We start from the raw sequence: 18,618 nt of genomic DNA, 5'->3' as shown, positions 1-18,618 counted from the left end.
AAAATTGGTCAAATTATGTTTTTATGTACCTGTGAACATGCTGCAGCAAAGCTCACTACCCTGTATAGATGAGTTATTAATCCTCAGTACCTTTTGTGTGGGAAGCCATCTGTGAATTACATGAGGGTCTTCTCTCGGTATGGTAGCCAGGGAGATTTAGGTTTGGCATTGTGCACTGTCCGGGGTTCTCCCGTGGCAATAGATTGCCCAATGCACGTGACCTATACCTCTACTCTGCTAGGAAGATATTGATCTGGAGATGGGTGCAACCCATTGGGAACTGAATAGCTCACCTTTAACTTTTTTTGGTGAAGAACATTCTATGGAAGGTCATTGATATTTCCCAATATAAATAAAGCAGGCCCGGGCTCCATTTTGCCAGAGTCTAGAAGCTCCATCTGTCAGATGGGCTTGTCCGTCCTGCCCCCACTTTTGAAACTACTTTCTGTGTCGTGTGGGGTTTTTTTCGTTGTTCTATTTTTCTTAATTTTTATTTCTCAGCCAGCCCACTCCACCAGGAGGAACCCCATTTCCACCACCTGCGTGGGACCCGGGCAAGACTGTTGTATGTATAATGTTACATAATTTACCTTTTCCATCTTAAACCAGTAGCTTTGATTCCTTGGGCCTACAGTTCCTACATATTGGCCAAAGATCTAGGACTGACCTAAAACTTCAACTGGTAGAGAGGGTCTGAAGCCAAAAAGAGAAAGGGAGATTTATAAAGCCAAGTGTTTTTTCAATTTAGAGGGTGGTAGTGTATTCTTCAATTAGGTCCTTTCTGTTTTATTTGGTATTAAAAGGATTTCTAGAAATGAAATCATAGTTAAAGGAATGCCATTTGTTGTTTTATTGTCCTTACAAAGAGCAGACAGAAGATGTCAATGACCTTGTATGAGGTCATCACCATTCTTTGAAAGTGTTTTAACTTGTCCTTGAAATTAAATTCTAGGAACTCTTGCCCAAGAGAACGCAGCACCGTTCACTAACTGAACACCAAGGATGTTGAGATTTCACTACCCGTTTTGCAGAATGCATTGTTCCAAAGCCAGTTTAGGGAAAGTGTTAATTGGCTTGATGTGTGGACTGAGGAGTGATTTTGAATTGCTCATCAAAGGCGCACTCTAAGTCCAGAGGAGCTAGATTCTCAAATAACAGCCAGTGGTTATCACAACTGTCATTTATGGGGCACTTATGCCGTGCCACGGGCTATTGATGTAGAATGTTTCACTTATTCTTCAGAATTCTTCCCACTTAACTAACCCTGAAACTTTTGACTAATATCATATACATAAGTGGAGGGGGGAGCTGGAATTCCAAACAAGTGTCACAATTTGACATTTCCTTACCATCTTGGTCCCTACTTCCTTGTATACCACATTAGCACCACCATTGATAAGACGAATATTAGGATTACAGCTAGGTACTAAGACCGAATTCAAAACTTAGCCCTTGTTCTTTCCCTTGTTTTCCTATTTACTGAACTATTTGACATTTAGGGAATCAATCCATAGTCCTATAACTGGAATTGCTAAGTTCATTGGAAATATTACAATTCTACCACTGTGGCCTTCAGATGCATATGGAAGTAGTAACCACATTGTGTTTATTTCCATTAACCACATTGTGTTAACCCCCGTGAGACATTCGCAAATGCATTGTGCAAATCCTACCACAGGCAAAAGAGTAGGGGAGAAAGGAGAAGTTCCGGAGAGACTTCAGGGATGGTGGCTGAGTTGTCTGGCAGAGTGGGGAAGACCTTCAGCTGGGAGCTGAGAGACACCAATGGGGCATTCAGAAGACCCATAGTAAGGGAAAGGTTGAAATCAGAGACTCGAGGGGCAAAAGAGATCATAAGTGTCCCCCAAGAAGGATCAAAGAAAAGAATGTGCAGAATGCCTTGAGAATGTCTTGGTAGAGGAGAAATGGGAAAATGCCCTTAAAAGGCAGCGGGTTCTAGTTCACATTGTGATTAAATGAATGCTTTGAACTGGGCTTCTCTTTTTCGCATTTTTAGGATCTTTATCTCTTTGCATCTGTGAGAATTTGCCAGGATTCCTCCTTAGTCATCCGCACTGCCTTCCAGCATTGCATAATCCTTATCCTCAAGAATTGCACACACTCTTCCCCTTCCTAGCATGGTCGGATGCGCCTGCGCTCTCCTGCTCCCTTTCTTAGCCTCTCCTGTCGTCTTTTCTCTTTTTGTGTTATCCTGTTGGGACTGCAAAACAAATCCCCCCAAAACAAAGTGGCTAAAACCAGCGATGCATCGTCACCCCTCACAGTCCTCTGAGATGATGGGTTTACCTGGGCCATTCTTGAGAAAGGTTGCTCCTGTAGTTGCAACCAGATGGTGAGAACAGATGGCCACTGGACTTGATGGCCCAGATGACCTTTTATAACATGTCTGATGCCTCTGCTGAGTGTTTGGCCAATTTGTGGTGTGTTCGTTCATATTCTCTCTCTCTCTCTCTCTCTCTCTCTCTCTCTCTCTCTCTCTCTCTTCTCTTCTCTTCCTTCAATCCTTCTCACTCTCCTCCCATGCACTTCTCTACATGGCTAGCTTGGGCTTCCTCACAATATGGAGGTCTCTGGGTAGTCCAGCTTCTTACACGGCTGCCATCTTTTCTCACACAAGTGCGGAAGAAAGTTCAGTACTTACAACCTGACCTAAAAAATGGCTGAGTTCCACTGTTGCTGCATTCCATGGTCCAAAGCAGATTACGGAGCAGATTACGGGACCACTCGAGTGTATGAATACAGGGAAGGGTGATTTATTCTTGGAGGTGCACCTGTCAAAAACTAGCTACCACATTCCTCATATATGGAAATTTTTGTATCTTGAATCTTTGTAACTGAAAAGTCTTAGTTACTATCCTCTGTCTCACTTCACATCTGTATTTTTTTCCTCCAACTCTTGATTCATAGTAAGAGAGATTGAAAGACTTCTTATACATGCTCTCTGTATTTTCATGTAGCAATGTTGAAATTAAGCATCCAAAAGACTCTATAGAAAAGCTCTGGGTTTGGGTTTTTTTGTTGTTGTTTAAGAAAGACTCTTTGGGAAATCAGATTTGATTCAATTTTTTTTTAACCAACAGTGATAACATATCAGACTTAAAAGGCAGATCAGTTTGGGGGAAAGTGATACAGTGTCCCGTGTGCACGTCCTTGGGTGAACTCTTTAACAATATTGCTTTTCATGCTCGGCCACTAATTAGAAACCCTGCTGTCCTGTTGGGGCTGAACTGGGGTGTGTACTTTCTGGTTGGACCTCTTTTTACTTTACATTCAAGTGCTTGCAGAAGCCAAAGCTTGTTCTTTTTTGACCCCCAAAATTTTAAAAAAAAAAAGGAAAAAAAGGAAATCCCAACATTAAAGAATCATTGCATAATGACATGTCCATTCCAGAAGTTCTCTGTTTAAAATCTTGTCCCCATAGAAGGCTCCTCTCTCCTTAGCTTCTGTAAATGCCATCAAGGGTGTTGGGTCCTCTTGAGAGCTCTTAGGTGTTTTGATTTTTTAAAAAAAATATTCTGAATCTTCACAACTTTTCTTTGATCATGATAAGAAACAACACGTGGGGAGGAAGTCAAAAGTTCAAGGTGGCAAATGATTTTAGTTTTGTTTTCTGCCCATGAGCCCTAGGAAGGCTCTGCCATCCAGGGTGGATCTGCTCATGAGGTTTCCTCCCGGTTGCCACTGAGAAAAAACTAACAGGCACTGAGGGGTAGGAGTGTTTCTCGACTCAGGGGACAGAGTCAGGGCTAGTGGCCACAGAACCCACCTTTTTTTTTTCCTTCATAATGACTCTGAATTAAACCCTGAGGTTTCATGTCGTCTCTCTCACACGGGACTTTATGTATACATTTGAGAGCTGAAGCTGACTTCAAAAAATGATAATCAGTAATTGCAAATTTCTGTATTGATTTTTTCATGCAGGAAAAAGATTTCATTTAAAAAACTTATTTTTCTAGTTTTATCAAAGTGTAATTGACAAAAAATGTATGTATTTAAGGGATATAAATGTATGTGTTTTGATACACACATACATTGTAAAATGATCACCACTGCCAAGCTAAGTAAGGTCTCCATCCCCTCACAGAGATAAGATGTTTTCATTTTTGTGTGTGTGTGATGAGAACACTGAAAATGTACTCTTTTAATAAATTTCAAGTATGCATTATGGTATTATTAGTCACCAGGCTATAAAATAGATCTGTGAAATTAATGCAAAACTGATCTTTGGACCCTTGGACCAACCCACTTTCCCCAAATCCCCACCCTCCCCTTATGCCCTAACCCCTGGCAACCACCCTTCCACCTCTGCTTCTTTCTTTGAGCTTGACTTTCCTCAATTCCATGCATCAGTGAGAGCCTATGGGGTTTGTCTTTCCGAGCCTGGCTTATTTCTCTCTGCATAATGTCCTCCACATTGTCACAGACAGCACAATATCCTTCCTTTTTAATGGCTTGGTAGTATTCCATTGTGCCTACACCACATATCCATTCATCCACGGTTGGAAAACTAGCATCATTTCAAATAATTTAAATTACTAATAATTTAATATAATTAATTTAATTATTTTAGACCTAATCCTTTTCCAAAGGATTTCTTTCAGTGTAAACCATTAGAAAATAGTGAACGATACCACTGGTGATTCCCTCACACGTACTAGTTCTGCTTGGGATCTACTCACAGATTAAATGGGGTTCCGACAGTTTACCAGGGCAGAGGGTCCCCCCCACCATCATTCAACCCCCAGCTTCCCCCAGCAGGTGGACAGCAGGGAGCCATATTCTCCAAAGCTGTACCCTCAGTCAGAGGTAGAACTTCAGGCCCAGGGGAGAATATGCTGTCCTCTCCCCCCACCCAGTGCTCTCACGCCACCCCACTCAAGTTCAATGCAGGGCCACCTGGGTCATGCCAGCGGCAGATGGTGACCTGTGAACAGAACTGAGGAGAGAAAAGCCCTGGGAGGGACGTGGGCTGGGAGGGCGTGGTGGTCAGGATGGGAGTTCGTTCATTCTCCACCTTTCCCCACAAAGTCAGACTCTCCCTACTTTCGGGGAGAGTCATTGCATGACAGTTATTTAGACCCTGAAGCCAAGGGTCCAAAGAACTAGCTGTCATGCAATTCATTGTACCCAATACTCAAACCAAAGTGTTTAAACTGCAAACGGCCCAAGAAGTTCATGTGGTCCTGAGGGGCTGCGGTGATGGTGAACTGGGCTGTCTGACCCTGTAGCCAGCGTCCTTCCCCCGACCCCTGTCAGGAGGCGAGCCTGTGGCCCTTAGTCAATAACAATAGCTGTCACTCTCTCTTGTTTAATCCTATAGTGGAGTACGACAAGGAGTTCTCCCCTCGCCAGCGACACCACAAAGAGTTCAAGTTCAACTTATCCCAGATTCCTGAGGGTGAGGCTGTGACGGCTGCAGAATTCCGCATCTACAAGGACTGTGTTGTGGGCAGTTTTAAAAACCAAACTTTTCTTATCAGCATTTATCAAGTCTTACAGGAGCATCAGCACAGGTATGAAGGCTCAAGGAAGCCCCCAAGGTGGGCCCGGCCCCATTTCTCACCCTCCGTCGTCACATGGCCCCAAGTGTGTCTGTGGAAGGTGCTTAGCAGTGGAGGGACAGCCCGTGAACTTGAGGAGGTGGGTGTTCTCCAGGGAGCTGTTCAGCCGAAAAGATTTTTTTTCCCCAATAAGCTGATTTCCCAAGTACTTATCTTTTCCTGAGCAAGCCAGCTAGGAGGACTTACTAAGCACCTTTTGAGAGAATTGGGGATAAAATGTTTTCCATTATTGTTTGGTCCCCACGCTGAATGACGGGCAGGGGTGGCTAAAATAAATGCACACATTAAATTTATATAATGATGCTTATAAATGATACTAATTCAGATGACAACAAGGTTATTTGTGCATTTAATAAACACACATGATTTCACCTTTGAGTAAGTGGGTTTAATATATTTTTTACCATTTGGATATAAGGGAATGATAGTTTTTTTTTCCCCAATGTGTCTGTATTATTCTTGTTTCCTAAAATGAGTCTAGACCATTTAAAAAAAAAGCTGCAATGACATATGTTCATGGAGCTGCCTAATAATAATAATAATAATAGCTTCCATGGAGTGATGGTTGGAGAACTGGGCAGAAGGATAAAGTGTCGCAGCAGGTAGTTCAAATCTGTAGTGCATGGAAAAGCAGCCAATGACTTTGGATTTTGCTTGGTACTTAAGGGTTCAGTCCAGGGAGAATCAAGCACATAATGCATAGGTTAGCATCACTGTGTAGTTCTCAGTGTGCACAAGGTCGAAATTAAGCCAGTGACATAATATTCTTGCAATTGTATGGTAGATAAAAAGGTAAGAAAGAAAAACAGTGTATTGGAGGGTAGGAACCCTGTACTTACAGGCTTTCTAAAGAATTTGTCACCTTTGGTTGTATAACATGCATCCAGATTCTTGCTTTTGGTCTTGGAAGACTATTGACTTCCCAAGAATTTCCAGAGATTTAGGAATGACTTTGGTTTCTTCTGAACTTATTGATCTGTGTGTGGGTCTGTCACAAATATGCATGCTGAAATCCTTGGAATCATGAACTTGATCTATGAAGGGTTCACTTTCGTTTCGAAAGCACCACCCGCATTGAACCCTTGTACGTGTTCAAGTCTCTAACGGGGTGAATGGAGCAAGACGGAGTGATGGCCGGTGCTGGGAATTCATCATGGTGTGGAGTATCCACTGAGGGTTGTAGATGAGTTCCAAGCTGGGACAGCTAAATAATGACTAAACACAGCCATTGTGGTATCTTTATGATGGATCAAAAATCAGAATGAAAGGGAAGGTTTCCAAAGCCTGATTGTCACTCCTAAATAAAAGCATATTTGATGGCTTCGCTGTTGGGGGGAGGGTTCTTTTGGGAAGCAAATTATTCATCGCTAGATATTCATCTTTTGAGACTTTGGAGAGAATTGGCACTCAGCAGTTCTCTGGAATGGCTTTACATATAGATTTTTCAATCTAATTATTCCATTACATTTCTCTGGTGGGAATAACTTTTGTACTGGTACATTTTTTTGGTTCAGGAGTTTGTTTGGGAAACATGGTTTTCTCTGTCCTGGGAGAAAAGCATTAGAGTAAAAACACTAAGCTGGGAGTTTAGTGACTATGGGATTTTTCATAATAATAATAATAATAATAATAATAATAATAATTATTATTATTATTATTATTATTATTATTTTAAAAGGAGCTAACAGAAACTTTGTAAGGTTTACACTGAACTCGAGCCAAAAAACAACAGCTGCCTTGTGCTTCAAATGGCGGCGACATACTTCTCAAGGCCAGCAGTGAGTTTGGAAAACAAAGGTCCCAGAAGGTCCCAACCTTGGATGGCTCCCTATCAAAGCAGAGGGCTGTCATTTCTTGGTCTTCTAGGATGGGAGCATTTGGCGTTTGGATTGTTTGATTTTGGAGCACAGGAGAGGGGGGATCCTGGGAGAATGGGAGAAGCTCCTGCTTTTGAAGGGTTCCAGGTTGGCCAGATTTCCTTATCTGTGGGCGGGGAGCCCAGGCCTCCCGCTGCCTCTCGTGTTCTTCCAGAGGACTCCTGGTGGGGGCTGGTTTGATCTCCCCATCTGTACTGTCTTGGGGTGTCTTGGCTCAAAATCCCTTTCCAGGCTTGTGAGGAAACTTGTGTGTCCAAATCTGTGTTTGAGTGACATTTGTAACCCTTGATGGGTTCACTTCATGTAAGAAGTGTTTGGGTTGCAAAATAGTTGGCATCCTTGACAAGGGGGGTCGGGGAGTCAAGTTTTCCAATGCTGAGTCCTACATTCGACTGAGGGCAGAAGAGGGGACGACCCGGGGTTTCTGACATGGGAGGCAGTCAGAAAACCTGGCCCAGGGAGGGTTGGGGAAGATTCTCGGAAGGTAGGTCTCCACTTTGCGCTGTGCAGAAACGTGTGTTTTAACTGATAAGAGACAACTGGACCAGGTAAGTTTTTTTTTTTTTTTTTTAAGTGAGTATTTTAAATAGATGGTGCTTTTAGAAATATCAGGGAAGCATTTGATATCTTACTCAAAATTTGAGAATCAGCTCTTAGACAGAATCTTAAATCATGGAAAGATCTGAAACAACCCATAGATTAGAGTGAGATCATCAACTCCACGGTCGGCACTAAGTTCAACTCCAAGTTGCCCCTTGCATTTTATTTATTTATTTTTTAAAAAAATTTAACTCCATAGTATTGGGTGATAATTTCATTTTAAGATGAGTTTGGTGGGCTAGGGATGTGGCTCAGTGGTAGAGCATTTGCCTGGCATACATGAGGCCTGGATTTGATCTCCAGAACACCCCACCCCCACAAAAAAAGTTTGATGTCACTTTCGATAATTATAAATCATTATGCCCTCATGATGATGCTGATAAAGATTTGCATTTACATAGAACTAACAGTTTGGGGAAAGCCTTCTCTGAAATTCTCAAATTAGGATTTTACTGTGACATGGGGACCATCTCAAGATAAAGGTGAGGTTCCAGAGAGGTGAGCAGTCTCCCTATGGCAGGTCCTCCCACTCCGTTTCCACGTCTCCGAAGGGGTCTCTGTCTGAAGGGCCAAGAGAACATTCCATTGGCAGCTAAAATGTGTTTGTGAGAATTCAGGTCCTGGGACTTTGACAGTTGAGGCCTTCCTGCTGGAAACCTTTGCAATTCTTTGTTCCCTTGGTCAACCATTGATCTAGTAACAACTTTTCTAGAGGAGGGGTGTGGACAGGAAGAAAGACTAAATTTTCCCCAAAGTCTGAGTTCTTGTCTCAATTCTGACACTACTGTCCACTTACTTCTTTCCTATAGTTTTCTGTGTGGCTCCCACACTATGCTGTCTTCACAGTTGGAGGACAGACTGCTCCGAATTACCTTTTGACTTTTCATCCTCCTGTGAAGTAGCATGATGGCGCCATGTGGCTCTTCGAATGTTCTTATGACCTTTCTTTCTACAGCATCTTTAGATGAATGGTGCAATCCTGAGGCCTAGAAAGACTATCATTTCCATCTACATTTCTTGTTTGCTTAAAGGCAGGTCTTTAATGTTCTTAACTGAACTTTGTATACTTAGAAGTCAAAGAGAATCTCTTGGAAGTCAACCAGAAGTTTTAACAGAGAGCATGTTTAGTTTCTGAGTCATGGTCCTCTTTGGTTCATCAGTCGGCCACACTGGCCTCTGTTAGTTTTGACATTCTGTGTTCTGTATTTCGGCAGTTGTGTTGTTTGGCAGTGATGGTCTTGTGGTGTCTTCTGTGTCTGTGATAAACTATTCCATGTTCTATCAAGGCACAGTTTTTTGAAAGACATTTAAAATTATAACTAATTACAGATTTAAAATGTATATCAGCCTGGCATAAGCAAAACAAACTCCTCTGTTTGAAACAAAGATGGATGGATGGATGGCTAGACAGACTGGTGTTCATTTTTTTGTTGTTGTTTTGGGTTTTTTTAAGTTTCATGTTTCATCCTAACTTCAGAATCCTCAGGATCTGAACAAACACATGTTAGAATCAACATGTTAGGCAGAGTGTTGCTTTAGAGTTGATTTTCAAAACTTGTAGAAAGATTTTCTTAGGTCAACCAAGCCAATTCTGGACTGCTGAATCCCCCAGGATTAATCCTAGACTAACTTATTGCCTTAATTTTTTTGGACAAAATTAACAAATTTAGACTCATTTTATGGATAGAACATAATTTTCCCAGCAGAGAAAATAACCATGGAAGGTCAAAGACACATTTTTTAACAGAATTTTTAGTTTGAAACTCTGAGCCATTCATAATAAATAAGTTAAGAAAGGGGAGTAAAGATGAGTTCAGGTTTGGATATATTTGAGTCATGGTGGGAACACCCAAGAGGCAGCAAGATGTAGACACTTTGATTTCAGCAGAATGAGCAAAGCTACGGTAGGGTTTTGAGACCACAAGTGAGATAATGAAGTAGATTATTAGATAGGCCAGCTGTACAAGAATTGAAAACTTAATTGACTCAGTACCATTTATTGGAAATACTGGCCTTTTCCCATGTACCTCAGGGGCACATTATCTTATATTAGGTGATTGCCCAGGTGTGGGTCTATTTCTGGGATCTTTATTTTGTTCCATTGTTTTTTTTTTTCCTCTTGCACCAATACTACACTGTCTTAATTCTTTTAGATTTACAATGAGGATTGATATCTGGTGTGTAAGTTTTCCAAATTTGTTCTTGAGACTCTTTTGGATACTAATGACCATTCATATTACCACATAAACTTTAAAATTAGTTGGTCAGTGTCCATAAAAAGTGAAACAAAACAAAAAAAAACTTGCTGGGATTCTGATTGGAATTACATTAAATGTAGAGCTCAACTTGGAAATAATTTACATCTCACCAATATTGAGTGTTCCATTCAAGCATATAGCATTTATTAGGCTTTCTCTAATAACTTTCAATAATGTCTAGTTGTTTTTTGTGTGTCAAACCTTCTTATTAGATTAATTTAGGTAGTAAAGTTTTATAATTTTATTGGAAATGGTATTTTTAAAAATTTCAGAGTTGTGTCTCCTTACATATATAAATACAACTGATTTTTGTATATTGGTCTTGTATCTAGTAACCTTGAACAATTTCATGTTAATTCTAATTTTTTTTTCTGTAAAGTCTTTTGGAATTTCTAAAAGTATTATTATACTACCTATAAATATCAGTTTTATTTTTTCCTTTTCAATTCCTTTTTTTGTTTGTTTCTCTTTCTTCTTTTATTGTCCTGGATAGGATGTCTAGTACAGTGTTGAAATCCACTAAAATATCTGTCAGATTTCTAATGTCAGGGGAGGGGTGTAGATTTATTATTACTATGAAGGATGATGAATTGTTGTAAATGTCTTTATAGATACTTTTTTAGATTAAGGAAATTTTTCTCTATTCCTAGTTATATAATAGTTTTAATTTAAATTAGGAAATAATGTGGGAAAAATGTTGGTGGTATTAGACATTGAACCCAGTTCCTTATGCTTGCTAGGCAAGTGCTCTGCCCCTGAGCTGTGTCCCTAGCCCTGAGTTGAAATGTTAATCAAATATCTATTCTGAACCTTTCAGGATGATCATTTGATTTTTTTCCTTTATAGTGTTAATATGACTACCATATTAAAAGACTATCAAGTGCTGAGCCAATTTCACAACCCTGAGAGAAATTCAGTTTGTGATTTAGTATTAGTTTTATATAAGACTCATTCAAAGATTGTGTCTGATAACTCTCCTCCTTAGGTCCCCTATAGGTCTATTTCCATTATCTTTTTGTCCCCTTGATCTTATTCCTTGGCATGCCTGATAATTTTGTGCTTATTACACCTTGGACATTATTTAATAAAACATTTCTAGATATCATTACCTCTCTCTAGACTGGATTTATGCTTCTTCTGGAAGTCAGATACATGGCAGGCAAGTCACCCTGCTCTTTTTGTTCCAGTGGAGGTTTCGGGATCTGCTATGGGCTCATCTGTTTCTGGTCTTCCATTTCTCCCCTAGTCTAGCCCTTCAGGGTTTTCTGCTGAATGTCTAGGACACTTACCAGAGGCCCTCTGCCTTGGTGGGCTCTGAACTCTACTTTTTCACTCCACAGATTTATGGGACTGCCAAAAACTCTGCTATTAAGCCTCTCAACATTTTCTTTCTGCTTGTTTTCTCGACTTCTCATCCCATGTATACGTAGCTAATGTTTGGCAAATCTCTCAAATGAAAATCTTGGTGTTCAAGGCCACCAGATCTCGAAGCAGAAAAAGGACTGCCCAACTTGGATACACACAAGGAGTGAGTCCAACTCGTATGAGGTCACCTTCACACATCCCCTTCTGTGGAGCCTCTTTCCTCTGGGACCTTCTCCCTTCGTGTCCTACCTGCCTTGAACTCTAATTTTTATCCCTAGCCAGGGATACTGCTCCAGACTCCAGGCCCCTGCTTCTTTCTCTTTGGTGCATGCCTCAGGCTGGGAATTAGCAAATGCTCTGGAATGAAAAGACAACCACAAATGCAGGGCTCAGTGCATTCCCTTGTCTCAGAGGTCTTGGTCTTGACCCATGAAGGGTCGCCTTACCAGTTGCTCTAAGACGATTTCAATCAGGTTTTTATTTTGTTGTTGTTTTTCAGCTGAACCATTATTTTTAGTTGTTCTTGGTGGGAGTGTTAGTTTGCTGCATCAGATCAGAAGCATAAGTCTCTGAAAGACAGTAAATTTTTTTTGTGTTTTTTTTTTCATTTACGAATCTTTTTAACAAATTCCTATGAATATTGGTGTTTGCATCATTAGCCAAATGTTGTAGTTCTGTAAGACCTGGACCCAGTAGTTGATCCAGTTCCAGGATCTAGGAGAGTAGTTTCTTTAGAAAAGCGTTCACAGACTGTTCTTTGAATTTAGTTGGATTTTCAGTGCTACCTGTTGGAGAGGAGATAAAAATTTAACCTTTTTAGACGGCTCAGACGGGTTTCCTTTTTCAAGGGAAGGGCAAATTTGAGAAAGCCAAGGTGTGAGAGGAAAACCAAAGCTTTTATCACTGTGCCCGGCCACACCTGTTTCTCTTGTGCCTGGCTTTCACAGCTATGATCCTCCTGGACTCCTGAAATCTAACTGCTGGAATGATAGCCTTTGGCTCCCTCAGTGTGGGGCTCATACAAACAATGAACATTTCAGTATTTGTCCCTTTGCCCCCCAAAAGGGGATGATACAACTGAGCCACAGCTCAGGTTTTGTAACTTGTTTCATATTCCATATCCAGAATGATGTGCCTGGAAATGAAAGAATCCACAAAATCTCAAGAGGCTTCCAAACTTTGTTCTTCCACTTATCAGTGTTCTGTTATTTCTAAGGTCCAGTTATCCAAAAATGTAACTACTCAGAAGAACGCTAAAATGTTTTATGGTGGAGGGGAATCCGGTGGGCCGGTCACTGAGGACAGGATTCTTTGGGAACCGCTTATCCGCTTGGTAAACTATGATGACAGAAAAGCAAGTTTTGGTTTTTGGATACTGTGTCCCATGTGTTATTCATTCCTAGAAAACAGTTTGCTTTGACTGCCACACCTCTGTGCAAGACTTTCTAGCTTGGTGGGAGGCAGCCCATGTTCATGGTTAAGATTATTTTGAGAGACCACTCTCTCTCTCTCTCTTAAAAATCACAAATTAGCAGTGTTTTTGTTTCATTGGTCGAGGATGTGGAAATGTGGGATTGGAGAAATGACAGAGGTAAGATTTGGATGTAACATGTTGAAAACCGGGTAGCAATCTTCCCCCAGCCTGAGCTGGTCACTAGGGTAGTTGCCATGAATATGTGTAAAGCAACTATCCGCTTTGCCCCTCTTTCCATCTTGGACACATAGAAATATGTCTTCAGAAACACTGCTACTTTGGATTTCTCTTTCCTGCGATTCTGCTTATTAGCCTAACCTGATAACTCCCCGAGGGTTAAGCCAGTCACACATGTCACACATGTCCCTGTGGAGCAGCTTCCAGCTGGTTTGCACTGTTTTAGGGAGAGAAGCAAGACATCTTGAGAGCAGATGGCTTTCAGCCGTAAGTCTAAAACACAGGGAGAGGTGGTACTATCACATCTAATGAAGAGGTGGTGTGCTTTGAATCCCCAGCTCATAAAGAGTGCTTTCCAGACCAGCAGAATTGGCATCAATGCAAGTTCTCAGGCCCCAGCCCAGGCCCCCTGAACCAGAAGCTCCAAGGTGAGAGACAGAACTCTGTATTAACTAGTTACTCAGGGGAGTCTGACCAGGCTATCTTGGAGGACCACTGGGATGATGGTTAAGAGCATGCACAACACTTGGGCCAAATGGCCTGGGCTCAAATCCCAGCTCTGCATTTTACTAGCTGTGTGACAGTGAGCAGGCTACTTACCCTCTTGGTGCCTCAGTTTCCTCACCTGTAAACCTGAGCTGGTATTAATAGTATTTATCTCCTATGGTATTTGTGAGGTGTTGACATACGTAAGAGCACTTGGAATAGTCACCAAGTAAACACTACTACATTCATATCCTAACACAATGTGATTTACACTGGCTTGTTAAAAAATGAAATAGCATTTAGAATCTAGGTAACGAGGTGATATTTAAATCTTTTAACCATGTGAGCTTTGGGGTGAAAATGGAGTCATGTCAAGTGGCATGAAATCAGTTAAGACTTAACCAGTTATATAGTAATGTTTGTTCACCCTTGCTCCCCATATCCATGAGTGTATGTGTAGCAGTTTACCAGGGTGCATAGTACTTTATTTTCAAATGTCCTGTTCATAGAGAAGCCAAGATGGTGGGGTGGAGGGAAGCTGCATTTTCCAGTTTCTCTGTGGCTCAGAATTAAAGCAGTGGGAAGACTGCTTCTCAGCGACGGGAGGTGGATAACTGAGAGGATTTACTGAAATTCAGTATTGGACAGTCAGAGAGTCAGAAAGACCTAGAAATTCTGGTGTGTTGAAGAGAGGGCAAGAAAGAGGACATTGGGGCCAAATCTGTGTGCCATGTTCCTCCATGGTGGCCCTGCCCTGTGACTAGAGTTCTCGGGATGTGCTGGAGAACCAGGTACACAACAGAGATCACATTGGCCCATCCCAGGATGTGTTGATCTAATCTTTCTGGAACAGATATCACCCAACTAAGTTCCAATCAGAACTAAATGGCAGCCACCAGAACATCCCATTTACAACTCCATGTCTGCCCTGCCCTGGGAATGCAGCTATCTATCTGTCCAGAGTAAACAGCAGTAGCTGGTACTTTCCATTCCATCCTGCCTTGTACTTGCCAAGAGCCATTTGAACCAGCTTTGATCCCAGGTCACTGCACATGGTAGCCTGGTGAGTAATACAAAAAGAGGAAGGGATTAGTAACCTCTAGCCATTACTCTCCTTAAGGAGTGCATAGCTCAAGAGGAAACAGAAAGAAATGAAGACTGGCATAGGGAGTGAATATCCATTCTTGTCCACAGTTTCAACCACCTGAGTGGAGACAGTCCTTTTAATTTTTTAAGTAAGACTTTGTTTTTGCTGATTGGTTCATAAGTATGTATGTATCTAAGAAACTTTGTATGCATATATATACATAAGAAACTATAAACAGAATATACAAAAATTGGGGGACAATATTAAGAGATCTAGTTTAAAAATCATAGATCTTGAGAAAGGAGAAGAGATACAGGCTAATGGCATACAGAACCTAATCAGTAAAATAGTAGAAAATTTCCCAAACCTTGGGAAGGAAATGGACACTGGAGGCATTTAGAACCCTGAATAGACAGGATCAGAAAAGAACCTTTCCATAATACATTATGATTAAAATACCAAAAATTCAGAACAAAGAAAGAATTTTAAAAGTTGCAAGAAAGAAATGCTAAGCCATTTATAAAGGCACACCAATAAGAAAATAGTAGATTTCTCAGCAGAAATTCTAAAAGCTGGTAGAACTTGGAATGATGTGATTCAAGCCCCCAAAGAAAATAACAACCAGTCAAGATTGTTATATTCAGCAGAGCTATCCTTCAGAATAAAAAAAAAATAAATAAAAAGAAAAGAAAAACATTCAAAGATAAACAAAGAAATTCGTGACCACTAAGCCAGCATTGCAGAAGATATACAAAGGAATCTCATTAGATTAGTAAATAAGAAAAAATAGTTAAAAAATAGTAAAAAAAGGAATCTCATAAAATAGTAAATAAATCTCATTAGAATAGTAAATAAACAAATGAGGATTAATAACAAATCAAACGTCAGCAATAAAATAAAATGACAGGAAGAAATACATAGCCTCTCTATAATAACATTGACTACGAATGTTCTTAATTCTCCAATTTTGACACAGACTGGCAGATTAGATTAGAATAAGGAACATACCACACAAGCAAAGGCATTCAGACTGAAAATGAAAGAATGGAAAATGGTATTTCATGCAAATGGAACCTGAAATCAAGCAGGAATAGCTACTCTCATATTAGACAAAGCAAATTTCAAACAAAAATTGATAATGGTAAAGGGAACAATCCAAAAAGAAGATGTAACAGTTGTGCATATTTATGCTGTGAAAGTCAGTGCACCTAATTATGTAAAACAAATATTACTAAAAAATTACTCAATACAAAAGGACCCTAGTACAATGATAGTGGGGGACTTCAGTAGACCACACCATACTCACTCACAGGTCATTCCAGGCAGAAAGTCAACAAAGACACATTGAATTTTAAACTTTCATATAGATCAGTAGAAGTTAAGAGACATCTATAGAATATTTTATTCAGCAACAGCTGAATACACTTCCTTTTTGGCTGCTCATGGAACTTTCGTTAAAATTGGTCATATCTTAGGCCATAAAGTAACTCTTAGCAAATACAAAAAAAAATTGAAATAATAACCTTCATTTCTTCATATTGCATTCATGAAACTAGAACCAACAAGAAAGACTACAGAAACTATACATAGAGATTGAACAATATACTTTTTTGACGAGTGTGTCATTGAAGGAGAAATTTAAAAGTTCTTAGAATAAAAAAAAATAGAGACACTATACCAGAATCTCTGGGATATAGCATAGGCAGTATCTGAGAAGAGGGAATTTTATAGCTTTGAGTGCCTACATTAAAAAGATCTCAAGTAAACAATGATATATCTTAGGATTTTAGAAAAACAAGAACAAGCCATCCTAAAATAGAAGGAAAGAAATAATGAAGATTAGAGATAAAATTAGTGAAATGGAAACTAAAAGAATAATACAAAAGATCAATGAACCAGAGTTGGTTCTTTGCAAAAATAAACAAGATTGATAAGCCCCTAGCCAAACTAACCAAAAGAAAGAAGATCCAAATGTAAAAAATTAAAGATGAAATGGGTTTATTAAAAAGATACAACTGAAATCTAGAGGATCATTAGGGACTATTCTGAAAACTTAAATTCCAACAAATTGAAAAATGTAGATGAAATGGGTAAATTTCTAGACATATGATCTACTGACACTAAACAAAGAGAATATAGAAAACCTAAACAAATCAATAATAATGAAACATAAGGAGGCTGATTCATAGTGGGGTAGGGAGGGGGAGCATGGGAGGAATAGCCGAAATCTAGATAGGGCAGAGGGGTAGGAGGGGAAGGGAGGGGGCAGGGGGTTAGCAAGGATGGTGGAATGTGGTGGACATCATTATCCAGAGTACATGTATGAAGACATAAATTGGTGTGAACATACTTTATTTACAACCAGAGATATGAAAACCTGTGCTCTGTATGTGTAATAAGAATTGTAAGGCATTCCACTGTCATTTATTTTTTAAAAATCAATTTAAAGATTTTTAAAAATAAATAAATAAAAAAGAAAGGAAAAATGGGGTAGGAAGGAACATGAAAAGTAGAAGAAAAAATGGTAAGATAAAGCATGTAATATTATAATTTTAATAGCTGATAAAACCTTGCCTAAATTTTAAGAGCTTTAAAAAAATAAAAATAAAAAGATAAGCCAAGAACCAGATAGATTCACAGATGCATTTTACCAGATTTTTAAAGTAGAACTAATGCAGTATTCCTCACATTATTCCATGAAATTAAAAGAGAAAGAATGCTCCCAAACTCATTCTACAAATCCTATATCACCCTGATGTTGAAACTGGATAAAAGTATGTCAAGGAAAGAAAGCTACAGATCAGTATCATTAATGAACAAAGATGCAAAATATCCTCATTAAGATATTAGCAAACATTTGGTGAATTTAAGAACACATTAAAAAAATCATACACCATAAAGTTGGTTTCCTCCCTGGGATTCCAGAATGATTCAACATATGCAAATCAATAAATGCAATACACTACATAGATAGAACCATGAACAAAAACCATGGGATCATCTCAACAGAAAAAGCCTTCAACAAAATTCCACACCCCTGAAAATAAAATAAAAACCCTGAAAAAACAAAGGCTAGAAGGAGCTTACCTACATCAAAAAGCTCTATATGACAGAATAAAAGCCAAAATCAAACTGAGAAAATGGAAAGCATTTCTCCTAAAATCAGGAATGAGACAAGGCATCTTCACCTCCTATTCTATATAGTACTTGAAATTTTAGTCAAAGCATTTAGGCAAGGGAAGAGGGATGGGGGGAGGATATTAATAGGAAGGAAGAAGTCAAATTATCCCTATTTGCCGATGATATCATAAATTTAGGATACCTTTAAGGATCCACCAGAAGATTTCAAGAGCTGATAAATTCAGCAAAGTGGGAAGTTGCAGAATCAACATACAGAAATCAATAGCTTTTCTCTATACCAATAACAAATCTGCTGAGAAAGAAATCAGGAAAAGAATTCCATTCAGAGTAGCTTCAAAAACGTAAAATGCCTAGGAATAAACCTAACCTAGGAGGTGAAAACCTCGACAGTGAAAATTATAGATCACTGAAGAAAGTAATTGAAGATGATGCTAGAAGATCGAAAGACCTCCCATGTTCGTGGATAGTAGGGTTAATAGTGTTAAAATGGTCATATCATGAAATGCAATCTGCAGATTTCATGCAGTCCCCATTAAAGTAAAATGAAATTCTTCACAGAACTAGAAAAGAA

The 18,618-nt window shown here is 39.6% G+C and overlaps 1 protein-coding gene across 1 annotated transcript in view; it reads left to right on the top strand.

Moving 5' to 3' along the window:
* BMP6 (bone morphogenetic protein 6) overlaps positions 1 to 18,618 on the top strand; it is a 169,135-nt gene that overhangs the window by 124,367 nt on the left and 26,150 nt on the right. The window contains exon 2 of the mRNA XM_081295328.1: positions 5,342 to 5,534. Within this exon, the coding sequence (XP_081151454.1) occupies positions 5,342 to 5,534 (193 nt within the window). The remainder of the gene's footprint in view (positions 1 to 5,341; positions 5,535 to 18,618) is intronic.

The sequence above is a fragment of the Spermophilus citellus genome (genome assembly GCF_964194105.1).
Source record: "Spermophilus citellus genome assembly, chromosome: 5".
NCBI lineage: Eukaryota > Metazoa > Chordata > Mammalia > Rodentia > Sciuridae > Spermophilus > Spermophilus citellus.
The sequence above is the reverse complement of the archived record's forward strand: the minus strand, read 5'-3'. Positions and strand labels throughout refer to the sequence as shown.